This window comes from Thermobia domestica, chromosome 9 (assembly GCF_964235325.1).
Source record: "Thermobia domestica chromosome 9, izTheDome1.hap1.1, whole genome shotgun sequence".
NCBI classification, from domain to species: domain Eukaryota; kingdom Metazoa; phylum Arthropoda; class Insecta; order Zygentoma; family Lepismatidae; genus Thermobia; species Thermobia domestica.
In genome coordinates, this window is record NC_137462.1 from 56,344,560 (window position 1) to 56,372,505 (window position 27,946).

General features: G+C 36.3%; 1 protein-coding gene across 4 annotated transcripts in view; it reads left to right on the forward strand.

Annotated features, from left to right (window-relative positions):
• The window catches only part of LOC145694669 (uncharacterized), a 508,204-nt gene that overhangs the window by 381,483 nt on the left and 98,775 nt on the right, over nt 1-27,946 (forward strand). The window contains exon 7 of one of the 4 annotated variants that reach the window (XM_081771155.1): nt 10,889-11,952. The exons of the other annotated variants lie outside the window; for them this stretch is intronic. Within the exon in view, the coding sequence (XP_081627281.1) occupies nt 10,889-10,985 (97 nt within the window). The 3' untranslated portion in view covers nt 10,986-11,952. Of the gene's footprint in view, nt 1-10,888; nt 11,953-27,946 lie in introns of those variants that run through there. 4 annotated transcript variants of the gene reach the window in all.

A 27,946-nucleotide genomic window follows, 5' to 3' on the forward strand; every position in this document is an offset into this window, starting at 1 on the left:
ATATAGTTGTCTTCCATACAGAATGGCAATGACTTCCATACAGAAATGTATCTTTGAAAAGTGAAGATTCGGGACACTAATTTCATCTTTAAAATGCGCTAAATAAAAGGGGGCAAAGTTTCTTCTCTGCCTTGCACTGATGTCGTAAATATGAAAGCAGTTAAAAACAATATTCTTCCCCCAAGTTGTAATTCCGACTTCTGATAATCTAGATAGGGCTTGTCACTTTATTTTTCACTCTTTTATGCTTCGAGCTGTTGTATCCATATACCATTTTTTCTTTCTTTTTAATTTTGATGTTAAAAAAAAGTATTTTCTCATGTTCGTAGAAAACCCGGACATTTATTTTCGGAACGCCGCGACATAGATATCGATTCCGATACAATCTCGAAAATTCCGGAACATATAGGAACCCTACATTCACAGCACGCTGTAATTTTCAGAATGTCAGTGTTTACAGCTTACCGTATTAAAACTCCATAGTATAACTTATGAACAGTATGAGCGCACTGATTTTTAATCTGGCGCGTAGAATCTAAAAATATTACGGATTCATTATGTTGGGAAAGAGTGGTTTAAGAACATTATTGTAAATTCTGAAGCTCTCAGGACTAGTACTCTCAAACGGGTCGGGTCATTCGGGTCACTGGGGTGGGGTCACGGGTCGGGTCGGTCTTCAACCCCACCCGACCCGTTGAGAGCACTACCACTAGTGTTGCTCACGAGATCAGATTTGGGGCATTCTCGTCTAGAAAATGTGTCGTGAATGTAGTCTTGCCTCGAAAAGTACATATGTTTCTATTGAAAGAGCTCTATATCGGCTCGTAGCCCATTACGAAAATTTTGTCTCGAGTCGTCTCGTCCAACAAGTGACCTTCGCCTTATTTCCATTGACATTCAACTCACGGTGTGAGGGCCAATTGAACACAGACCTCCACAAAAAGAGTCAGAACTTTCTTTGTCACCTTCATATTATTATTATTATTATTATTATTATTATTATTATTATTATTATTATTATTATTATTATTATTATATTATTATTATTATTATTATTATTATTATTATTATTATTATTATTATTATTATTATTATTATTATTATTACTGCAGTAATGATTTGACTTTCTCGGCACTAAATTACTCGCTGATTTTATATAACGTTGCAAATATCTTCTAGATAAATTAATCAAGAAAAAATGTAAAGGTAATTCCCTATAGAATATGATATTTCAGTGCAATTCGTTCCTTATGATTCTATCAGACACCAACGCTGCTTTTAAATAGAAAAATTGGAATGTTAACGCGGTTAAATTTTTGTTTATACTTTATTATACAGCAAAAATTATTTATAGAAGTTCTAAATACATTCCTTACTAAAGTTGATTGTCTGAATTTTAACCTTGGAAATTTGGATGTGCAGGAAAATAGAGAAAGTTAGCTGGGTAGAGAGGAAACCGAATTAGGAAATGCTGAAAAAATGCAAGAGACGAGAGCAATATTGGACGATATAAGGAAGCGGAAAATGGATGGGTCACAAGTTTCGATCTTGCGAAGGGATTGAATTCTGAGATGTAATAAAGGGAGTGATATCAGGAGAGCGAGCTTGTGTAAGAAGGTTGCAATTGATAGGTTATAATAAGGAGGGTGGTAATTATGTTGGGTTGCGACGAAGATAGCGGAAAATCGCAAAAATGGAAGGTTCTTACCTAGCTCACGGAAACTGGCCTGTCATTAATGGCAGAACATTGAGCAGGAGAAGGATAATTGTACTGTACTACAAATAAAAAAGCCGAAACAATGGTTTATGCATACGAATTGGCCAGCGTTTTTTTCTTGTGGCACCTTTGTAAGGTTCTAGTTCTCTCAAACGGGTTAGGTTGTCAGGTCAGGTCCCTCGGGTCAGATCGGGTTGGGTTTTTATTGTGGGTCAGCTCGGGTCGGGTCGGGTCGGGTCTGGTCACGGGTGGGGTCACTCGGGTCGGGTCGAGTCGGTCTTCAACCCGACCCGTTGAGAGCACTAAAGGACCTAAATATTATAATTGTTTGTAATATCACAATTACATAATCTCTTACATGTGTCGGCCATCTCAACTGCCAGATGCAAATGTACTCCATGAATTTCTTTAGCACTTGTTTACTAAGAAATTCTACTAAGTCGCGTTTCCAGTTCTTCTTACTCAGAAATGAATAACCAGAACAGAATTTAACATTATTTAGTAATTTAGCAACAGTTTGTTGTATAATTCATTTAATTAATAAAAATAATAATAATAGGGTTGAAAAATTTCAAGAACAACTAAGACAGAAAAATATAAATTTATAAGAACTGTATATAAGAATGAACAAATACAGTGAAACCTCTGAATAGAAGTCACCGATGGAACATGATTATTTATTCGTAAATGAGAGGTGTCTCTAAAAAGGGGTTACACAAATTCACATTACTCAGTCTTGATGTGGTTATGGTATGCAGTATTCATGTATACATTATTTACAAATGTAAGTATAGTCTAATTCTGAAATACTGTACTCAGTTTACGATTTATTAGCGAATATGCGTCAGTGCGTCACGGCTTTTAGTTGTGTGAGGGCATGTTTGTTAATAATTCGTTAATATGAGTGATTTTATACATTTTATTTTCATAATAATTTTGCAGCCCTTCGCCCATTAGTCAACGTTTACTTTTTTTCATGAATGGCCCAGAACTCATCACGAGGAGAAGCCTGCAATTCGAGTTCCTACTCAACTCTCCTACCAATTAGGCTGTGTTAAGTTATGTTGATTTAGTCAAGGATGTTGTCTTAAATTCAGATCTTTTAATCAAATTTTGGCATTGTGAGTTTTGAGAGCAATTTTGCTCTTATATTAGCCATCTCTTTGTCCGTACACTTCTCTTGCAGACTCTGTGATAAGTTTGACACATCTTGCAACTTCCTGAGTATGGCATGGAACATTTAAGACATCAAACTTATGAGCAGATTTGTCATGCATAAGTGATAAGATGAGTTTCTGTTGTCAAGCTTTCGAGCACTGGAGGAGGCGACTGCTTGCATTTTCTCCAATCTATCAGCTCACTGTAGTCCGTGACATCAAAATTTATTGAAGTTGCCATAAAAGTTCTATCAGGTATCTTGATTTCTTGCCTCTAGCACTCTCCCGTAACTAACTCTCGTACATGTCTCTCATACACTGTCATAGCTAAGTATATGTTCTTTGGATGACAGAAGAACGCGTTTCTCTAAATCACAGAATCGATAATTCTTTTAATGTAGTTTGGCAAATGTCTAATTGTTTGAACTAACTTCAAAATATATTTAGGTCCATATATCACTGACTGATATCTCTTTATATCGAACCAGATAAAATCATATGTTTTATAATGTAGTTTACAAGCACTTTGAGTTCGTTTGTAGGATTTGTTTGACAAACGTACAACCGTAAGACCCGGTTAGCACAGCCATCGGAAGTAACTGAGAGGTCTAGATTCTCTTATAGCTACATCTCGAGCACACTGCCCTGTCTGAATTGCTCTGTTAGAACTTCTATGGCAACTTCAATAAATTTTAATGCCACGAACTACAGTGAGCTGATAAGATTGGAGAAAATGTAAGTTATCACCCCCTTCAGTGCTCGAAAGCTTGGCAACAGAAACTATCTTATCAGTTATGCATGAGAAATCTGCTCATGAGTTTGACTTCTTAAATTTTCCATGCCATACTCAGGAAGTCGAAAGGTGTTGAACTTGTTACGGAGTCTGCAGAAAAAGTGTAAACAAGAAAACAGAGATGGCTACATTAGAGCAACTTCGCTCTCAAGACTCACAATGCCAAAATTTGAGTAAAAAATCAGAATTCAAGACAACATCCTTGACTAAATCAACATAATTTAGCACACCCTAATTGGTAGGAGAGCTGAGTAGGATGTGAGTGGAACACGAATTGCAGCCACCTCCTCGTGATGAGTTCTGGGCCATTTCATGAAAAAAAAGAAGAAAACGTTGATAAATGGGCGAAGGGCTGCAAAATCATTATGAAAATAAAATGTATAAAATCACCCACATTAACGAATTATTAACAAACATGCCCTCACACAACTAAAATAAACTACTTAGACGCTAAAGAAATAATAAAAAAAGTAATCTGTATATTCTTTGCATAAAGGTAAATTTTGGTATTTTATGCCGTTTTTTTTTTTTAAAAAAAATAGGCCGTTTGCGCGAACTGAAGATCCAAACTGTGATTATTTTCGTTACTTTTCTATTGATTAGCACGCAAATACGCAACTTTTGAACCCTTTTAGAATTCGATACTCAAAAATTTGTTGTTTTTTTTTTCGCATAAAGGTAAATTTTGGTGTTTTCTGTCATTTTTTCAAACTTTAGGCCGTTTGCGCGAAATTTTTCGAAAAAGTGCAAAAACAATCATCTGAAGAATAAAATGTCGGATCGAAATCGGGCAAAAGGGAATGTCCATTATTTTTAGACGTATATTGAATTCGTGTACAATCGGATGTATACTGGGGCGATGCAAGGATGAATCCGAGTGGTGTGGAGTATTCCTTCGAGTAGATAGTGGAGTATTCCTTCGAGTATTTTATCAAACGTTGAATAAGGAAAATCAATAATAATCAAGTACAATATTTCAACAATCAAAAATAATAGTATATCGTTCAAATTAGAACATTTATAATTCGAAAGAAAGAGAGATACACATGTGTGATTGATCTATTTTGTCTCAGCAAAGAATAAACTCTCGGAAGAAGAATTTAAATAGAAGGAAGTCTTTAATATATCACAGTTATATCTTCTAGGCTAGTGGTAACGGGTGACAAATGAACAGCTTCCTGTCCAAGGTAAGAGTGTGTGAAAATGGAAAAAATAACTTTGATCCAGATTAGGTTTATAACGACTGTGCAGAAGACAGTCAGGCGGCAAATATCATGTATGATGAACGAGAGTACAAAGGATTCTTCACGTGACAACAGTGACTCCCAAAAATTATGTGAATACAATTTGGGCGAAAGTAAGCTGCATTAAAAGATTTCTTCCTCGTAATACGCAGAGAAGCCATGATACAAAGAAATGCAGTTTCAAACTACCGATTTATTTTGTTTCGTCCAAACTAGGATAACTGTGAAATACTCAGAGGCAAGCCTGTAGCCAGCCCAAAAATGTAGGGGGCCCAGCTGAAGTTAGGGGGGCTCGATGCAACCATATTATAGTTGATTTGCCTGTCTACCGTGAAAACTTTAGGGGGCCAGCCAAAATTTAGGGGAACGGCCCCTAGACCCCCTTGGATACGGGCCTGCTCAGAGGTACCTTGCAGTATTTATGCAATGTAGTATGTGTACACGAGACAGCTGTGAGGAATAACAGTTCACAGTCTGATACTGTCGACGTTGACCGCATTGCAAAGATGACATCGGCGAAGGAATTTTTTCCGCGTGCGGTCAAGCACACCTGTAATTTCGGGGATGACTGCCGCAACTATATTAACTCGAGCAACAAGTTCTTCGGCTATCGAGGTTGTAAAAGTGTTTCATACCTCCTCCTCCAAAAATAAATCAAGGGGCGTGAGGTATGGTGAACGAAGTGGTCATAACACAGGTCCTTCTCTCCCAATCCAACGATCTGTGAATGTTTCATTTAGATAGTTCTGCATATTCCTGTCAAAATTTGCAGATGCTTTATCATGCTGGGATCACATCTGATGTCTTATGCTCAAGGCCACGTGTTCTAACAATTTTGGGAGAACATTACGTTAAAATAAAAGATGCGTACTCCTACACAGGCGGGTCGGTAATTTGCTTGAACACCGATGTCTACACTTTTACACGACCGTGATCGACACAACCCTCTACCGTTGAACACTTCTTATCCTGTTATACAGCACTTTCATACGTAACACCAGAGCATCGGACTATGTATATCACTGACAAGTTGCGTAGATGCCTACTACAACATAGTCACGCTAATTGACGCCATTCCACAACAAAACTGCAAGACAGCCTTTTGCGAGCCACTTGCAATCGGCACACAAGGGACGGTATTTCCGTAGTGTGCGACCAAAGCATCATGTCCTTAGTGAAAGTACTGTAAGCTACGTGCGTGCTGCTACGTGTACGCAAAAGTGCCACAATCTCTTTCTTCCGTGTAGGTATTCCATCCAGCTCCAACGTACATTAGAGCATCGAAAAAAGATTTCCCCCCATTTTTTCAACGTAATTCGTACGAGCTTTCTTCTAGGAAATTTCTCCAAGCAGTGACAAAATCAAAATGAAGTGAGCTACACTAGGACGCTATTTTGGTATATTCACAATAGCAATGTAATTTTTCATAGTTTAGTGGTAAGGGGCGGTTCAAGGGGACAACTTTAAGGGAGGGTAAAAACTCGAAAGTATCCCTGGAAGAAGATTCGCCTCACGGATAAATCAAGTATACTGTCCCAGAGCATTTCTTTGTACCATAATGCAATCTGTCAACATGTAGTGTTTTGTCCATTTTTGTTGTTTCTGTTCAGAGAAGTATCATATTCAACGGAATTACTATTACGGGGAGGAAACCCTTTATTGCAGCTTACTTTTGCCCAATATGTATTCATGCAATGTTTGGGAATCCGTGTGTCATATGGAGAATCCCTTGTAATTCGTTCATCACATATGATTTTTGCATTTTTTGATACTGTATGTTATGTTTCTATATATGCAGCCTGACTGTCCTATGCACAGTTGTTTTAAACCTAATCTGGATCAGAATTATTTCCCCATTTTCACACACTCGTTACTTGGACAGGAAGCCGTTCATTTATCATCCGTCATCATTAGCCTAGAAGATGTAATTGTGATACGTTAAAGCAGGGATGCAAATAAGCAACAAAATTTTACTAGCCCAAGAAGAGAAGCTACTAGCCCACATCTCACAATAGAAATAATTTGCTTACCTTCGCTATGATATTAAAGACTCGCCCGTACCGATGAACCACTCGCCCCGGGTGAGTGGTTATTTGCATCCCTGCGTTAAAGACTTCGTTTCATTTAAATTCTTCCTCCGAGAGTTTATTCTGCACTGAGACAAAATAAATCACTCACACATGTGTATCTCTCTTTCTTTCAAATTCTAAGTGTTCTTGTAACTTGAAAGATGTACTATTATCTTTGTTGAAATCTTATACTTGATTGTTGTTCATTTTCCTCATTCAACGTTTCATAAAATACTCGAAGGAATATTCCACTTTCTTTCGGAGTCATCCTTGCGCCGCCACTGCACTATATCCGATTGTGCACTAATGGAATCTGACTAAAAATTATGGATATTCTCTTTTACCCGACTTCGATCCGATGTTTTGTTCTCGAGTTATGGCTGTTTTTACATTTTTCCAACAAATTTTTGTGTGATGAAGGCTCCGAAAGGAGGCATCTTTGCACCCAGGTTGGTGTATACTTTTCGTTTTATCTTGCTGTCAGGAATCACCTCCCGACGTTTGTTATATTAATTAAGTTACATCCTGTATATATACGGGCCCCATTTTATGTATTAAATAGCTAAACTGTGAAAATGTCTTTACTAGAGAAACATTTTCTAGTTCTTGTAATAATTTTTTTTACAAAGAATATATACCAATAAATCAATATAGCTATATTTTAAAAATACAATAGGCACTGATTATTAGAATACTGCTTTAAAACACGCAGGAACAATCAAATTTGTAAATTAAATATTAAAAAAAACGAATTGTTTAAACTACACTACATTGATTGCGCTTACCTTCTGAAAGTTTTTTTTTTTTTAATAAATAGGTAGCCGCAAGAATAACTCCTAAATTATCTTACCAAATAGACCTACATGTTAATTGCTTTACTGGCTTTTTACATATCGTCGATCCAATGCCAAAACCGCGAATGTGCTAAATTTGACTTTGAGTTATAAGCATTTTAATATTCAACTTAACCCGAAAAATCAGTATATAGACTTAGGTAGACTACATGTTTTAGGAATTGACGATAGCTTCTAATATACTCATATTTCACAAATGGGACTTTGATATTGGAATTTATGGGCCCCAAGTAACATGAAACTGTACTTATGGTGAAAATAGCAAAATTTGCACATTCGCGGTTTTGGCATTGGACCGACGAATTTTTTGAAAAGTGATCGTACTCTACCTTTTCTCTGCCAATAGCAACCGTATGAATGTATAATACAAAACTGATATACAGAAGATTTTTAAAAAAAATATTTATAATGTAATATTTCGCAGTCCGTCTTTTATAAGGGCGCATTTTATCCTTCACAGGTTCTTTACCAACAGCCACTATTGAATTCACTATACAAACCTGGTATACGGAACAACTAAAACTACTTATCTATAATGTAATGTTTCGCAGGGCGCTCTACGCGCAGAGCACACTGTACCTTTCACGGGTTTTTTTAATCAACAGTAACAGTATTATTTATTGTACAGAACTGTGCTATATAGAAGAATAAATTAAACCGTTTATCTTTGATGTGGTTTTACAAGGACGCCTTACGTAAAGGGCGCACTGTACCCCTCACGGGTTCTTTACCAACAGTAATACACTGTAGTACGTATTCATTGTACAGAACTGTGCTATATAGAAAAATAAATAAAACCGTTTATCTTTGATGTGGTTTTACAAGGGCGCCTTACGTAAAGGGCGCACTGTACCCTTCACGGGTTCTTTACCAACAGTAATACACTGTAGTACGTATTCATTGTACAGAACTGTGCTATATAAAAAAATAAATAAAACCGTTTATCTTTGATGTGGTTTTGCAGGGGCGCCTTATGTAAAGAGCGCAGTGTATTTATCACGGGTTCTTTAAAAATAGCTTTATTATTTTTAAGAAATAAAGTTGTATCATTTTTTTATAATGTGACGTTTCGGAGGGCGCACCGGGACTTGTCCCGATGTCCCGGTGAGCCAGCACGGGCCTGGGTGTGGCAATTGAATAACGAGACTACCCACCTCCAGTCGCGCAGGATCGTGGGAGGGGAGCTAGCTAATGGTGTGTTGTTGATCTTGAATCTTTATGAGCAGCCACAGTTTGTTTCATGATTCTGAAAGCTTTTTTTTTCTTTGCAGGCTTGCATGAAGAGGACAGTGTTCTGTAGTAGTGCCGGAATCATGGTGAACAGTAAAGTTGAGCAGCGCATTAACACCAAATTTCTGGTGAAATTAAACAAAACACCGACGGAATGTTGTGCAATGTTAAAAGAGGTGTATGCTGACAATGCTATGTCACGTGCGCGAGTTTTCGAATGTTACAAACGATTTTGAGAAGGTAGGGAGGAGGTTGAAGACGATGAACGACCCGGCCGCCCTTTGAGTGCAAGAACGGACGAAAATGTTCAAAAAATTAATGAACTTTTCCGGAAAGACAGACGTTTGAGTATTCGGACGAACGCAGACACGATGAACATTAAGAAAGAGACAGTAAGACAAAATTTGCATGACAATTTAAACATGACAAAAGTTTGTCCAAAAATTGTCCCGAAAAACCTCTCAGGAACAAAAACCCATTCGAAAGACCATTTGCTGTGACGTAATGGAACGACTCAAAGCAGAAACAGACTTGCTAACACGTGTCATCACATGTGATGAAACATGGATGTTCCAATATGACCCCGAGACCAAGCGTCAATTAATGCACTGGAAGACTCCGACACCGCCAAGAATAAAAAAAGCACAAATGAGCAAGTCGAAAGTGAAGGGAATGCTCATCGTTTTTTTCGATATCAGGGGTATCATCATGACTGAATGGGTGCCTCAGGGGCTAACGGTGAATCAGACCTACTACAAAGAAGTCCTAATCAAGCTGAGGGAAAGAATAAGGAAGAAGAGACCGGATTTGTGGAAGAACGATGCATGGATCCTCCACCAAGACAATGCGCCCGACCATAATGCCCTTTCTGTGAAGCAGTTTTTAGCAGCCAAGCGCATTCCTGTGCTCGACCAACCTCCATATTCCCCAGATCTGGCTCCATGCGACTTTTATCTATTCCTAAAAGTGAAAAGTGCATTGAAAGAAACACATTTTCAGTCTGTGAAAGAGGTGCAACGAAAAACGGCAGAGTTGTTGAACACTGTGACATATTATGATCTACAGCATTGCTTTGAACAATGTAAGGCACGTATACAGCGGTTTATAGATAGGGGAGGGGAGTATATATAAGGGGACAACAGTCAATTGTAACTTTCTTTGCAGTACATCACATTTATGACACCAGTCTCATTATTAAATTGCCACACCTATATATCTTCATTTTCTCGTTTTCTGTAGTTAATTTTCCGTCACTGTACCGTTATCTATATTTCCGTTGTATATAGTATTAATACATTTTTGTGTGTGTTATGAAATTTTCTTAGAACAAAGTTAATACAATAAGCTCTTGGACTATTCAATATGCGATAAGATAAACAATATAAGTAATTTGAAATAAAAACAGGTGTAAATGTCAGCGGAAAACCGAATAAAAAATATTGAATATTATACAGCTCTAGTACATTTGTTTTAAATTTCTACTTTTCCGAAACAAGTAAATGTACGGTATGTTGAAAACAAGATTCTAATAAGGTATTACTTTTAGCAGTGGTGCCCACCCCCCCTCATGTCCATGACGCACCCCCCCTCAATTGCCTATCTGTAGGTGTTCTTCCATGAAAAAAAAATCTTTTCGATTAATTTTTACACCCTCTCAAACATATTTTTACCCCCCCCCAAATATTTCAATGACGCAGTTTGCGTCATAGCCCCCCCCTTGTGGGCACCCCTGCTTTTAGTGAATAATAGAGTAGTTTTATGAATACTTTCTCCCTCTGTTGTGGTAAATATGATTATACATTAGTGTTTCTTATTATCTTTCAGAGTTAAAAACCAAAAACCAAAAAAGTATGTAACAAGACTTGTACTATATGTGGAGAGAAGTTTCCATATTCTAAATATCGCCGGTATCATATGTTGAAAAAGCATAATGTCGGTGATATAAGTGCCTGCAATGCCCTAAACAATTCAGCGAATTTCGTTACTGCAACGACATGTAGTAATACACTCAAATGCACGTTCTAGATATTTTCTATGCGAAATTTGTGACAAATTATTTTTCAATAAGAATCAACGAAACATACGTATTCGTGTTGTTCATAAAAAGGATGAGAATAGTGTGAACTGTGAATTGTGTAACAAAAAGATACTAAGTATCAAGTTGAAGGACCATATAGAAATACATGCAGAAAATGTAAAGTATAGTTGTCCTGAATGTGATGAGAAGTTTGTTTCAAGAACGAAATTGTATAGCCATAAAAGAAGTCACAAGGAAACTTTCATTTGTTGTAAACTGGGAAAGTAGTGAAGAAACGAAGTTTGACACAACATATGAAGAGCCACAGTAAATCAGAGCAGTGTGAACTTTGTGGTGCACAATTTGACAACAGTATTACACTTAAACTTCACATGACAACTCACACAGGTGAACAATCATTTGTATGTGAGATATTTGGTCGTAAATTTGTGCGTTATAACAATTTGCAAACGCATTTGAAACTTCATGCTGGAGTGCGTAAATTTGTGTGATATATGCGGGAAGAGATTTGCCCAGAAGTGGAATTTGCGATCACACGTGAAGTCATGTGAAAAGAATAATTCTGTGGCACAGACATCTTAATAGTTTAAACACTTTTGTAATCGTCAGTTACGTTTAGAATACTATGAATGAGGCATAATGTTTATTTTCTTTGTTTTAGCTTTACTAGTTACTGGCACATGCATTTTAGAAAAGCATAATATTACGTTTTCAATTAATATTGCAGAAAAATGAAACATCTGTCAGTAAAAATATTGTCAGTAATCGATTTTGGTAGTACAATTTCAGAACTTGAACTGATAAACACTTTTCGCGATGGAATTAAAACAATGGCTATTTTTGTGGATCAATTACTAAAGTACTTCAAATAATTGTAGTTTCTTTATATTGTGTTTAATTAAATTTTTAATTACAATTTATGTGTAATTGAAGTACCTCATATTTTGGCTATATTATAGTCCTAATTCTTTTCAAAAGTTAGTATAATTTCAATTGGAGAACAGTGTATTTCGTATTTGCTTATTAGGCTGACTTTCGCAAGATCTCTTGCCGTGTCTTATTTCAAAATCTCTAATAGACAAAGAATAAAATAAAATTTCATGGGTGTTATTTATCATTATCATTAACGTAGATACATGAGTAAAATACGCGAGTACACCATCTTTATTAACGTCAAACAACGAACATTGTTAGTTGTAAGCGACTCACTACATGTCAGATCTCATCTCACTGCCCGCTAATAACTAACCGTCTTGGACTCAGAATGAAAAATTATTCTTTAAAGTATTGGCATTTGACGCGGGAGACCCGAGTTTGGATTCTATTTTAGGTTTTATCTCCACGTTTCGTATAGCCTCGCTGCTGAAAGGAACGTTGAATTTCACTCCAACCAATGCTAACACGTCATACATGATTAGAGTGTTTTTGGGTCTCGAATTTATGTCCTATAGACTTCGATCTGGTTATGACTAAAAATGCAATCATCCTGTGCTAAATGCTTGCAGTGGCCTTGTTTCGAATTTTTTTTTTCTTGTCTCGACAAGATCAATATTACAGAAGGGTTAATGTTTAGCATTTCGAAATGTTACTTTACATGAACCCAGTGAGCGTGAATCTAAAGTATTTCCCAATATTTATGTTTATATATATATATAATTTTTACATAAACACATCCAATCAGTATACTGGCAAAGATACAAAAACATAAATATCTTGTAGATATTCATAACTTTAGTAGATATACGATTTAAAATGGAAACTTGTCATAAGTTCTGTTGATTGTTATGTGTCATCCTTGGATATATTTTTTCCGTTAACCGCAAGTAATATTAGAATTAATTATGGTAAAAATAAATAAACAAATAGAACGGAAACGTTTAAGGTTGGACCTCAGATTCACTAGCCTCCGATGATTTTATTGCGTAACAGGGTTTGCCCAAGTGGGTCCAGCCCGAAAAAAACCCACCGGGTTTTTTCGGGTTGGACCCACCTGGGTTTTTGAGCTTTTTGTTAATATATTATTGATACAACCAAGGTGATCACATTGAAAGTGATTTTTATCAGATTTTGGACTTTCCTTGGGCGAATTGAACGCTTTCTCGTTAAGGTATATAAAATTCAACATAAGACCTTTATAAAGTTCTGAATGCACTGAATGAATAAAAAAAACCTTACCTTAGCTTGAGATAATTAAGTAACAAATTAATGTATGGATTATGCTTATAGCCTTTTTAAAGAAAGAAAAAAATGCAATTTTATATTTTAGAAAATACTTTCCGTGAATCGTGTGCTCGCCAACTCGGCGACGCCGAGGGACGTTGTCCCTCATACGTTTGACGCGTTTAAAGCCATAGATGCCGGTACTACCAGTAAACATGTAGTGCATTAGTAAAACTATTGGTATTATTTCTTACCTTTGATGGTAACACAAGTATTCTTCAGTAAAATTTTGTTTTCCAACAACAGTTTAGTGCAGTTATTTGTAGGTACTCTTCAAATTAGCATTCTGTAGTTTCAACACCAATAAAAGCGTAAAAATTTGTCAAATTTAAGAAACTCGATGCTCAGAGTTACGAAAAGTAGTACCCTTCACTATTTCAAGTGCTGAATTCGAACTTTCGTACTAGTGGAAGTTTCGATGTACAGTAAAGGGAGCTGTATTTTCGAGGGAGGAGAGAAAAAAAACGTCCCGAAAGAAGTTCTCGGGAAATTCCCCCAATTGAACGCACAAAGCATTGGAACTGAATACCTCAACAATAAAACTATTTATTTTATGCTGGAAGATATTTAATTTCATTTAAGACATTCTGAAACATCCTAACCAGGGAAGTATGAATGAGCTCATATCGAAACCTACCGTAAAATTTCACTCAGAGGAAGGAAGACCCACAGAAAGACCACACACAAAAAAGCAGCTGCGTTTTCGAAGTGGAATTAACCAAAATGGCAGATTGAAATGTCGCATATTCATGTCGACAATTGCACAATACGTTGAGAACAAACCCTTGTAAATGGCCTGTTAATAATTAAAAGTCAATAACAACAATGTGGGTATATACTGTACCTAAGGGGAAGTCGTACGGTAAGGTGAACCTCGACAGCAGCCATCTTGAAATCCGCCATCTTGAATTTAGGTCAAGTTTTGTAAATAGGAATAGGGCAATATGATACATGATTTTGGGCTAGAATTTAAGCAGAAAAACAATGGTAGCAATAATTTTAAGATACGTGCATTTGGTAAAAAGTTACAGGCATATTTATTGTGTATGTTTCCATGTGCACAACTCCCGAATGAAGCAGCTGTCCAACAATTTGTATAATACAAAAATATAGGAAACACCCTCTATATTTTCCCAGTTTGTTCCAAATGTTGAGCAAAGCTACACACTTGTAGTGGATTAGTCTGCAAATTTGGTCCAAATTGGTTGAATAGGGGCGAAGATAGACCAGATAATACGAAAATTTAGCCAAAATCGCTGATAACAAAATCGTTATATTAAATGCTGTACATGCAATTTTCCTCTGATCTGTCTCATTTCTGCTTTTCTTTCGTCCCTCATTGAATGTATTGTGAAACTATCAAGTAGGAGTTACATTTCAACAGTGACAACTTGTTTTTGGACAGCTGCTTCATTCGGGAGTTGTGCACATGGAAACATACACAATAAATATGCCTGTAACTTTTTACCAAATGCACGTATCTTAAAATTATTGCTACCATTGTTTTTCTGCTTAAATTCTAGCCCAAAATCATGTATCATATTGCCCTATTCCTATTTACAAAACTTGACCTGAATTCAAGATAGCGGTTTTCAAGATGGCTGCTGTCAAGGTTCACCTTACCGTACAACTTCCCCTTAGGTATAGTATGCACTCACATTGTTGTTATTGACTTTTTATTATTAACAGGCCGTTTACAAGGGGTGGAACTGAACGTATTATGCAATTGTCGACATGGATATGCGACATTTCAATCTGCCATTTTGGTTAATTCCACTTCGAAAACGCAGCTGCTTTTTTGTGTGTGGTCTTTTTGTGGGACTTCCTTTCTCTGAGTGAAATTTTACGGTAGGTTTCGATATGAGCTCATTCATACTTCCCTTGTAAGTATACAGTATATAAAACTACATGAGCTGACATAAATTATTGAGCACTTCCTTTAGGGCTACAATGATTAAATTTGGCATGATGGTAGCTTTCCGGGACTAACCGACAGAAAAATTGCCAAAAGCGATTTTTATTTTTTTACTTTTAGGGGGTCTAAAGAGGGAATGAAAAATGTCCCCATGTTATTTAAATGGGCCTTCTTTTTGACCTATAATATCATGTTTTAGGTAGTTAGAATTGGAATAAAAACTTGAAATTCGGTATGCTTGTACGTTTTCTTAGCAGAACCTAAGTAAATCAGTGAAAATTTAATAATCCAACTTTAGAGTGGTTTTATAGGGAACTGAAAAATCTTTCCCATGTTATTTATATGGAACACCTTTTACACCCCCAAATTATTGAGCACTTCCTGTAGGGCTACAATGGTTAAATTTGACATCATTGTAGCTTTTCGGGACAAACCCACAGGAAAATATCCAAACTTGAATATTTTTTAATTTTTAGGGGGTCTAAAGATTGGATGAAGAATTTCCCCATGTTATTTAAATGGGCCTTTAAAAAAAAAACAACTGAATAATCTTATGTTTTAGGTACTTAGAATTGGAATAAAATCTTGAAATTCGGTATGCTTGTACGTTTTTGTAAGCGTTACTTAAGTGAAATATCAGAAATAAAAATTTCCTACCGTAGAGTGGTTTTATGGGGAACTGAAAAATCTTTCCCATGTTATTTATATGGGACGTTTTCTACACCCCAAAATGTTTAAGCCCTTCCGACATGATTAGAATGATGAAATTTGGCATGATTATAGCATTCCAGGACTAACCGACAGGAAAATAGCCAAAAGTGAATGTTTTAAATATTTTTAGGGGTCTAAAGGGTGCTGAAGAAATTCCCTTGTTATTTAAGGAGTTTTCTTGGGATACAAAATCTTATCTTTTAAATAGTTGAAATAGGAAAAGAAATGATAGAATTGTGGGTTCAAGAGATGCGAGGCCGTAGAGCGAGCAAAGACAGTGTGTGGGGAGCAAAGCTCCCAGATGAGCAGATTCAGGAAATATGAAGAGCAAGTTCACGTAATTCACTGTTGATGTAAAGGGCAATAGATAAGAAATGCGAGGCCGTAGGCCGAGCAAACTCGGGGGCCTGGGGGCAGAGGCCCCAGCTAGGTAAAAGCTAGTTTATTTTATAAAATATGAATTATATCTTTCTTGATGGTCTTAAATTAATTTTCTGGAAAGATCCCTCTTGCAACAATGCTCGGGACATTTCAACAACGCACAAGATATCAAAAGTGAACTTCAACAATAAAGACCATTTATTTTACGCTGTTAAATTAATATATTTGGTGTTCGTATTTGGCAAACGTCACTGTGGCTTCTGGGATGATTCAATCTGCATTTGTTCGTTCATCTGCTTGTACCACATATAGTACAGGGAATCACTTCCGGTCTTTTAAGTGTAAATTTTTAGAGTACAAGCACGAGACACACTAAATTTCCTGTGTAGATTTTGGCGGCATACCAACGTTAAATTTCAAAATGGTGACAATTTATTTTTTTCAAAATAGCGGGTATGCACGCTACAAAGCGCAATTTGCAGTCTCTTAAGTCGAAATTTTTCGAGTAGAAGCACGAGATACTCTGAATTAGCTGTATATATTTTGGCGATGATCCAACGTAAAATTTCAAACTGGCGGCCATTTTTTCAAACCAGCAGTGAATAGAAAATTGTTCAAGTTGTGACAATGATAATCTTGAAATATAAATCACATTTTAACACTTTTACCCCAAAGACATTGAAATATTTTGATAAATCCCGAAAATACCCGAAAATATGGGCCCAGGTGGGTTGAGCTTTTTCAGAAATACGGGGATTTTTTCAAACCCTGTTGCGTAAGTGCAGTATGTTTCTGTGATGTGGCGATTGCCACCTAAGACTAAAAGTAAAGTTAGTTTAGTCTCATCACATCACATTTTGTGACAAAATCGGGATAATCGTTTTACCTATTCATTCATATGCGTCTCAAACTAGGACGACTAAACATCCTGATTGGCTGAAATGCTATTACTCTCATGGCGTGAAATGTTGTAACGGTAGCTAAACAACAGCTTATCGTGTCCGCCTAGCGGCATTGTTTTGTTTCCTATATTGATTTTCCTGCGAATGATTTATACAGTTTCGTTGTAAACTACCTAATTGTGCTCAGTGCTTTGTAGCCTCTAATATCGTGGTGTGTGCTTAGTATTTAGTGTCGAAAGTGAATTGTTTGTTCGTAGAGTTTTAGGAATGCAGCGTCGAGATTGTAAGAATAATCCAGATATATTCTCTTATATATGTGAACATTTGTGCCCATGAAACAACGGCACAATATGACTTCCTTTGTACGAAAGGCTTATCTTGCGTATTTTGGTATAACTTTGGGAGATCAGGACAAGAGGTTTGTCGAACATGCATTCAATAACTACGGCAATGGATGAAAGGTGAAAGACGAGCATTGCCGTTTGGAATCCCCACTGTGTGGCGTGAGCCTACTGACCACAGCACCAATTGCTACTTTTGTTCTGTGAATATGAAAGGTTCCAACAGTTGGAACAGGGCTAAAATTGCTTACCCAACTACAATTCCATCCGTCAGTTTACCAGTATCCCATGGTTCTGATATACCTGTCCCACAGCCACCAGACGAATTAAACGAAGCCTCTTCCGAATCTCCTAGTGACAACAATGACGATTCATACTTTTACCCACAAGAATCAACAGAGCCTATACTTTTCGAACAGACTGGTTTAAATGATTTAGTTCGTGACCTTGGTCTCACAAAGGAATCTGCCGAACTACTGAGATCACAACTAAAGGAGGGAAACCTGTTGATACCTGAGACGATGTACTATTGGTACAGGCATCGTGAACAAGAATTTACTGCTTTCTTTTCTGCAGAACAACATTCCGGAGTTAATACTACAATTAGGATTACTGACTATGATCGATCCCAATGGAGACTTTTCATCGATGCTTTCAAGCGGAGTTTGAAGTATGTACTCCGACACAACGGAAACAAGCTAGCATACATTCCAATTGCTTATTCTGTTGTCATGAGGGAAAGCTACGACAACCTTGATTTGATGTTGAAGAAGATGAAGTACCACAAACATCAATGGCAAATATGTGAGGATTTTAAGGCCATCGGTCTTCTGTTGGGTCAACAGTCAGGCTATACCAAATCCCCATGCTTTCTGTGTGAGTGGGACAGTCAGGCAAGGGCAGTTTACTGGACTCAAAAGGAATGGCCAGATAGGCAGTGGAATGTTGGTTTGAAAAACTTAAAACGTACAGGTCTTGTTAATGCACATGATATACTGATACCTCCCCTTCACATTAAGCTTGGCTTAATGAAGCAATTTGTAAATCCTCTAAATACTGAAGGTGAGGGCTTCAAATATCTGTGTCAAAAATTTCCTTGCTTCAGTAATGCAAAAATTAAAGAGGACATCTTCGATGGGCCAGATATTAGGAAACCTTTTAGTGACGCAAACTTTGAAAATGTCATGGACCAGAACGAGCGATCAGCATGGCAAGCTTTCCGAGATGCAGGAAAACTCTTGACAACAGAAAGGATACAAAGACATGATGGAAAGAATGCTACTGTGTTTTAAAGAATTGGGTTGTAACATGAGTTTGAAAGTGCATATGCTGTTTTCCCATTTGGACTATTTTCCAGACAATATTGGAGTCGTGAGTATTGAACAAGGAGAGAAATTTCATCAGGACCTCAAAGAACTCGAATGTTGTTATCAAGGAAAGTGAAATTGCAACAGGCTTGCAGACTACTGCTGGTTGTTGCAGAGAGAAGATTCTGCCACTAGTCACAAGCGGGCCGCGACAAGACGTAGTTTCTCAAAGAAGATGCGTAAAACCCAGTAGTGTGGATTTTTGTGTGACATGTCATGACCTATGGGTACGTTATTTACTCCTTTAAAATGGCGCAGATGAGGGCACAAATTCAAAAACACTATGTAGTTTACGTTTGCTTGGTTTAAGAGTCCTACTGTTTTATAGTGAATGCTTATCCATAAACATTCTTCTTTTTTCCTGTTTTCTTGACTTGTTTGTTTGTAATATCGTGATTACGAGTTACCATACAGCACTAGAAATACAAATATAAGATATTAATATTGTTTATATTAGTAAGTGTACTAGTATTCGTAGCAGTGTTATGAATAACAATAAACCATTAGATACATTGATATTGGCAATGTTAGTATGCAATTTTCAAGAAAACCTGATGTGCTATGACTAAACCGATTTTTGTTCTGAATTCTATACACACGAAGTATGAAAGATGGCATACTATACTTTATGCAATGATCCAAAAGTTAAAGTTCACCGGCTAGTTACCAGCTGTTAGAAAATGATAAATTAAAATTTTGATTTTTCTCACAAAAAAATAAATAAAATAAATAGGATTAGGATTTTTGACAGAAGACTTGTGCTGACATATTTTAAATACTTTTAGCGATTGTTTACCTATCTACATTTCTCCCCCGTGTTTTAAATCCTCTTCGAAGTGTTTCTAATTGAAGATGGAAGCAGGGTTTTCCGAAAGCGCTGCTTAGTAAATTTTGTTTCTTTTGCGGTGGGTACTAGCCTTTTGCTTATATTTTTTATAATCATTATCACCGCTCGCAATACTGTGATAAATAAAATAAAATTTGAAGAAAGCTTTAATCTGATTCCTTTTTAAATATACATACAAAATACTTCTTATATTTTCCTTATCAGAATTTTTCTCGAACTTCGATGAAATCGGAATTTCATTCCATTAAGATATTTTCATATAAACTATTTTATCTATTTTCGTAAAATTAAGGACATCTTTTCACTATGAAATTAGGTATTTAGGATGAAATAAGTCATTCTTAGCAGAAGTTTACAGTAATTTTTCTTATTTCTGTAGAGTAAAAATTCTCCACTATAATACTGTAGTAGTGATTCAGGTAAGATGCACCTTACATTATACCTAGGATTTTTTGTGTTTAAAGTGAACCTGTGATCGCTTTTCATTATAATTGATCTTTCCAGTATTGCAGCTACGTATATGTATTTATAGTTTAAACATGAATTTTTTTTCAACTGGATTTACTGTATCTTAGCATGTGTCCGACGGCTTGCATAGAATTATATAGGGTGTTACAAAAATTTCTCACAACATTTTGGGAATAGATCTTTCACATCAAAATATGAAAAAAAAAAAGTTCATATAGACCTGTGGTTGGAAGTGCATAGTTTCGCAGTTATAGAGTGCCGAAAACGTGAAAAAATGAACTTTAAAGATCCATTTTTCACTACTATAGGACCGATCGTAGTCGAGTCAAGACATCACTGAGGAACTAATATGTGAACTATCCAAATATCCATCTTTTAGAACCTTCGGTACTTGCACAATCATTTTTAGAGAGGCTACTTGGGAGTATTTGATCACTCTCCACCTACGTCCCCAAAAATTGGTATGCAAGTACTGCAACATTCTTAAACATGGATATTTGGATAGTTCACCTAACAGATGCTCAGTGATGTCTTGACCCGACTACGATAGGTCCCATAATAGTGGAGCTATACACTTCTAAAATTCACTTGTTTCCGGCACCCTATAACTCCGAACCTATCCACTTTTGAGCACAGGTCCATATGAACTTGTTTTCCTTATTTTGATGAGAGAAATATGTTCCCAAAATATTGAGACACCCTATATAAGTCTGATAGCGAAGGAGGACATCTAGTATTTTGTCCAAAATATTTAGATCTGTTGAGAAATTTTGGTCGTCGTAGAAACCAATTACAATTTTGGTCGTCAATGTTCAGTAATTTAGATTATAATATTGTTTATGTTGATAAAAGTCTCAAAATCGAATAGATATCTGATTGAGGTAAACACACTAATATAAGTATGTTTAAATGTTCATGCGTAGTTTTTGAAATAAATTGGGGGATATAAATTTTTATTGCTCTAAAAGAGTACGTTGTACGTTGCAAATACTAATTGATAGCTTTTATTCTCCTGGAACAGCTTATTTATTTAGTTATTTATATGCTGTCTGTATAAGAAATATTGTAATATTCCGCACGTGGTTATATTTATATACGTTAACGTATTTTTTTATTTATAAACAAGACTGCGTTCTCTTTTACTATAAGTTACTACACAAAGCAAACAACAAGAATTATTGTTACCACTTGGTTATGTATGGAAGAAAAAACTAGCGCCATCGCTGCTCACGAGAAAGAATTAATTTCCATGTATCGCCTCAATCAACATCAGTTTCGGCTGGTTACTCTTGCTGTTTTAGCTTGTCTGGTGATTTGATGGCTTTTAACCTAACACAAGCCTCTTATCTTGCCTGGAGCTGTGAGGCCTTTTTCTCACGCTTGCTTTAAGCGTTGTAGGTACTTAACCCTCCCCTAGCTTGCATAGAACTCTGAGGAGTTCTTAACTTCAGCCACACAGCTTCGTGGAACTTCGTGACTTCCTTCCCGCCTAGCTGTCTTGAGCTCTGCGGTACTCTGACCTTTCTTTGTTTATGTGGAGACTGAAAGTCCTAACCCATCTCCACATAGCTTGCCTTTAGCTTTGTGAGGATTCTTCTCTTAGCTGCGTAGGCCGTGTGACACCAATTTACCCTAATTATTTAGTAAAACTTGTATATATTTAATCAAAGCTGTGTTATATTTTTTTATAACAGAAACTTCTATAATAAAACTGGTTGCGAGAAAAAAATCAATTCCCGTGTTAATTGATCTACCTTCTACCTAACAAGGTAATTTTACAATATACTGTATCAATTGATTAATACTTGATACCATCTACAAATTTCTACTAGTTTTCCTTATCCTAAGGATAAAATTTTAGCAGACTGATCGTGATTCCAGTGGTTTTTGGTGTAAGTTTAAAGCCATAAAATAGAAGTTATTAAGGATCATATGATATTGTAACTATGGATTAAATTGATTTCAATCAAAACGAAAGTTAGCGGAGAAGAGTGATTTATTTTGAAGTATAAATCAGGTTTAAACATACCCATAAATAAAAAAAAATATATGGAATCCGCATGAGACTCCCTTTCTTCTTTTGGTAAATATGTTGTTAGTATATAAGTGAAGTAGCATTTACATCCCAACATATTCTCTACTCTTTAGAAGAGTAATCCCTGATATGAAGTTCAATTTTCGTAGCTTCATTTGTTATGTGAGCCTCAATGCCAATATGAAGCCTCTTTGTCACATCACTTCTATGGTCCTCATTTTATAGCCTGTATATTGTATCAAACTTCAAGTATTTGCAGATATCCGTTTCCTGTTCTTTCCCTTCCGAGAGATGTTTATGGTTTAATTAGTGCTCACTTGTACCATAATCTCGATTATGAGTACCCAGTATTGAAGTACAGACGTGTTCAAATTATTAGACTCACTCTCGAAAAATGCAAAGTTGATGTAGGAGTCCTAATTTCAGAGTTCTAGAACATTTAATTTAATGGTTAAACCACCAATATAGGATCCTTCATTTGTTTACTATACAGTTGAAGTGGTGATATCACCGTTGAACAGCAGATGGCATTCGTATGGGGAGGAAATTCTGAAAGTGGTGGTTCAGTTGTAGATAGCTATTGTGGTTCCTATCAACAAGTTACAGTCTGCAGTGTTGTGGGTGCTGTCTTAAGAAGTTACGACATTCAAAGCATTCAACAGTTCGAATGGGCTAGTTTAAAATGATCGTGATGTGTTTCGTGTATCAATCTTTTATTCTGTGAAGTCCTGTAATCGCAGCATAATGGGAAAAGCAAAGGACCTTTCTGCGCGTAAAATGGAAGTTAACAAAATACTTCTGAAGGAAGGAAAATATACACGGCGACACATTGCCAGTAGAGTTCGGAGAGAACAAAAATTTGTGAGTAGAGCCTCTGTCGGAATGAACAAGAGCCAAAATAGGGTTGGGAAGTGTGGGCGAAACCCAAAGCTATCCCTAAGAGGCATCAAAAAGCTAAAAAGATTGGCTCTGGGAAACAGAAGTGCAAGTTCTAAGAGACTTAAACATAAAAATGGCTGAGTATGGCGCAGACATTTGGCCTGAAAGTGTTTCGAAGGATCCTTTATGCCGAAGGAATAAAAGCACGCGGTCAAGAAAGAAAACAAATTAGAGTCTACTCCAGATTATTCTACTCCAATCACGGCAAAGAAGTGCCTCGAATGGGCACGAGACGTAGAATACTGGACTTCTGACGATTGAAGAATAGTGTTTCAGTGATGAATCATGTACCTTCGTGTCTGATGAATGTTCACAATATGTGCGACGTCCACCTGGGAGGAATTCAAGTGGGATGTCTTTAATAAACCGTGAAGCATCCTTCTTCAGTCATGGTCTGGGGTGTGATCTCTGTCTTCGAGCCTGGAAGACTGTATATAGTAGAGGGGACAACGAAGCATGAGCAATATCTACAAGTTCTTCATGAAGAACTGCTTTCCTAGACTGCAATCTGGTTTCGGGACGTACAATTCATCTTTATGCATGATGGAGCCCCATGCCACCGGGCCAAAGCTGTGACAAAATTCTTTGAGGACAACGAAATTAGTGTTCTTCCGTGGCTGGGCACTAGTCCTGATATGAACCGATTGAAAATCTTTGGTGCTTCACGAAAGAATAGCTAAAGAAGTAGCACATTACAACCAAACATCAGTTGATCGAGGAAATCAACAATTTGTGGTATCGTGATGCTGAATTGAAGGCAAAATGTGCTAAACTCGTACATAGGATATCACAAAGGATAAAAGACTTAATAAAGAATAAGGGATTTCATAGGAAATATTAATCTTTGTGTGAGAGATAATTTTCTTGTAGGTATTCCATTTTACTTTTTGTTTCCAATTTAGATATATAAACTGTATAGTAATTATATTTGAATGTCACTAATACGTATAGATTATACATAATTGTTAGAAAGAGCTCGATCTAATAAATGAACTAGATCCATATTAAAGAACTTTTCACTTCCAGAGCCGTAGCTAGAGATTTCTGCGCCCGGGGCGAAGTAGAATTCAGCGCCCCTACACTCACTTTAGCAATCATTATATATATATATATATATATATATATATATATATATATATATATATATATATATATATATATATATATATATATATATATATATATATAAAAGAAAAGCAACTTTTGTTGTTACGCTGAATTTTTATTAATCTTCTTGGAAAGACCATTACAACAACCAAAAACGATCATTATGTATCCTTTTCCAAATAAGGGCTGTTTTCGAGAGTCTTATTTTGGACTTTTTGTTAAACTTGACAAAACTACCTTTGGTTGTATACAAATTCGCTAGGAGAACAGTTATGGAAAGTTACTACTATTTACAACATTTCATACTATTGATAAGAAATGAAATTTTAATACATTAAAAACTATGTGCTTTTAAATTGTTCCAAATGGGTGACAGTATTAATTTCCAATAATAATTGTAAACTTTTTAATTTTATTCTGTATGTGACCACATCAATAGTATGTTAATTTCGATCTCTTAACGGTAAAAAATATTTTGTGAAATGTAATGGAAATTCAGAAGGATCCTTCTTTGTGAATTTCTAAATATTGATCGATGGAGGTGAAGAATATGTTCAATGTTTGTACTTAAAATCCAAAATATACTTTGGCTACTACATATGTCTGAAATTATAGTAATTACTTAATTTATTAATGAATGAAAGTTCCGAATTTAAGGTACTTATTATTAATTAACATATTAAAATACACTAACACGTACATATATGAAGAATGTGTGTACTTATGTTTTGTATGTATGTAGATAGATAAAAACATCACACAACTAGATACGCATACACAAAATAATATGGTGCCGATATAAAAAGTTGATGAAAAAATGACCCCAATAAATTCCTCTGAATTGGAAGCATTTGATATGTCAATGGAATATAAAAATAAATCATTGATAGTGATTAGAGTCTGAAAAGTCGAACTTCGTTAGGCTAATTTATGATCCCTTAAGCCCCTATTCTACAACTGCTTGAAGTTCGAAAATGTTATTGTTCCCCTCGTTTACCTTTATTTTTAATATTCCCACGCAAACAACAGCTTGAATGTGTCTCTTCATTCTTCTCACTTTCATACCTTCATTCTCACCGTCACACAGTGGGACCAAACCAGGCAATTCTTAGCAAAAACTCGAAGAATGAAGTAAAAGATTGACTTGATATAATTTGCTATAATGAAACCTTAATAGTGTACACATAAGATAGTGTGCAGGAAAAGAAGTGATAGCTATTTACAATGAATTCATGGGACGTGTAAATTTGGTTATCCACCGAAGCAGGAAAGGTGCTGCTTAGTGACAGAAGATAGGAAATTGACTTTAAATGTGACTATTCCTACATTGCGTGTAAATATTCCGTGACTGGTAAACATTGTGACACGACCGACATGTATGTATCGTTTTGTATATTTAGAATGTTGAGGTAATGTGTAATCAATAATCATATTTGGAATGATGTTAATATCAGTATGCTATCCCTATGGTAATCCCCTACTTAATATCATATTACCATAGCCAAACCTACTTGGTGCTTCGCCCCCTAGGACCCATCTTGTTACCAACATCCAATCATACTTCCCTGGCATTCGCCAACAGAACTAAACTCTAGTCAAACATGTGTGATTAATGGTGGCGATATTTTGAAACGTCAATGTTTGCCAAACAATCTATGGACCATAAGGTAGAACCATATTTAAAATGGTGTTGATCAATTCAGTATTGCGTTTTTTTGTGATGCGATGCGTGCACAGAAGTGACATTGGAATCAACTGTAATGAGCCTCCGCTCGCTCCAGCTCAGAGTGTTCCAATCAAGCCCTGAAATCAGCCCACGTAATGCACGATGCAATATATGAAACAAGCTGAACAGGTTGCTGATGCTTGTAAATCATAATATGTTTAATACATCTGATAATATATCGAGAACTTGTGATGAAATAATTTTTATGTATTGAAGTGTCCTTGCATCTTCATTGTCATAACGAATCCTCCACAACTTGGAAATAATTTTGAGAAGCAAGAACTTTTCTTCAATTTTATTACTCTTCAGTTGTAAAAAGAATAAGTACACTTTTTCCTTTCATGCGTAAGAATGTAAGTCAATCGTATGTTGCCAAATCAAAGCATATTGCCCACGCGTTTGTTTATGCCAATCATATAATCTGTTATATTATTTAGGCGCGAATATAAGGAATACTTCCTTTTATGATGTAACACTCTATGTTTTTGATAAAATAATGTCGAAATAACATTATTGTAGCCACTGCACACACCAAACTAATTGGTTTTCTTTCAATTTTCTGCTTCATATTGCGAATTCTTATTTTTGCCAAGAATTCAGTGCCTTGGCTCCACTGTGCGTCGTGATTAATCGGATTGGATAGGGAAAAAAATGAAATGAAATCTTTGATTTTTACGTCCCACGGTTATGCCGGTTAGGCTAAAGGAGACGGTGATGATGAGTAACGAATGAAATGGTGGAATGAAGAAAGTGGGAGGAAACGGGAGAACCCCGAGAAAACACACGCACGCGGTGTTTGTCCACCACAAAGTTCACTTGGCGGGGCTGGGATCGAATCCGGGACCCCAAGTACCAGAGGTGAACGCTCTACCACTGAGCCCCCAAGGGTAGAAAAACGTTTTGAACTAAGCAAACTCATCACTCTCAAAACGCCAAACACGACTTTGCGCTCGTTTCTGAGTTTAAAAATGCTCCTGCGTACACTATAAGTCATTACTCGGCACCTTGTATACCACATGTCATTAAGAAATCTATAACTCTTTAAGTAATAAGTAAAAACTTGTGACTTATTTAAACATTTGGATTGCGAGCGAAGCGAGCAAGAAAATTTTTAAGAAATCTACGTATTTCATTGATAACCGACAGCAATATTGATCTAATAGGGCGCCAATACTTTCTGGGGGCGACTCGTCTTTTATTCATGTCCAACACAACTTTTTCTTTCTCCTTGCTCGTTCGGCGCCCCCTTGTTGTCAGCGCCCCGCTGGCCCCCCCTTAGCTACGGCTCTGTTCACTTCACATCACAGGTAGAATACTGAATGAAGAGTTGTATATCCTGGCTAATCTCTGTAAGTTAGTTCTTCGAAGCACCTCTATCCTATATTCTGAAAGTTTTAATTTTCAAAATAGAATATGGACTAGATCAAGCCTCAATCTTACCGTCTAATTACACTGAAAAGAAAGAAAGAAAATATCGAATAATCTCAGCTCGTCGGATTCTTATTCATCTTAACAGTTATTATCTTCTGCAGCTACATCAAACTGATTTCTGCTGTCAGTCTAATCTTCAGGATACCTCCCTACATTTAAGTAATTGAACCATTAATCAACATAACGAGAGGCATTCATCCCCTATTAACTTTAAATGCAGATAATTCCTTCGATAATGTTTGGCATAATGGGTTAACATTCCAAATGCATTTCCATCACCTACGAGTGGCTTATATTTGCCTTACATAACAAGGGCTTCAGCCTACATTTTTACTAACAAAAGCGTATCTTACTAAGTTGTCCAAGCCAAAGAGATCTTCAAAATTAAGTATAATTTCCACTAGTTTATAATAATACATCTGTACGGTCTTTTGATTTCTCCCTGTCGCATGTT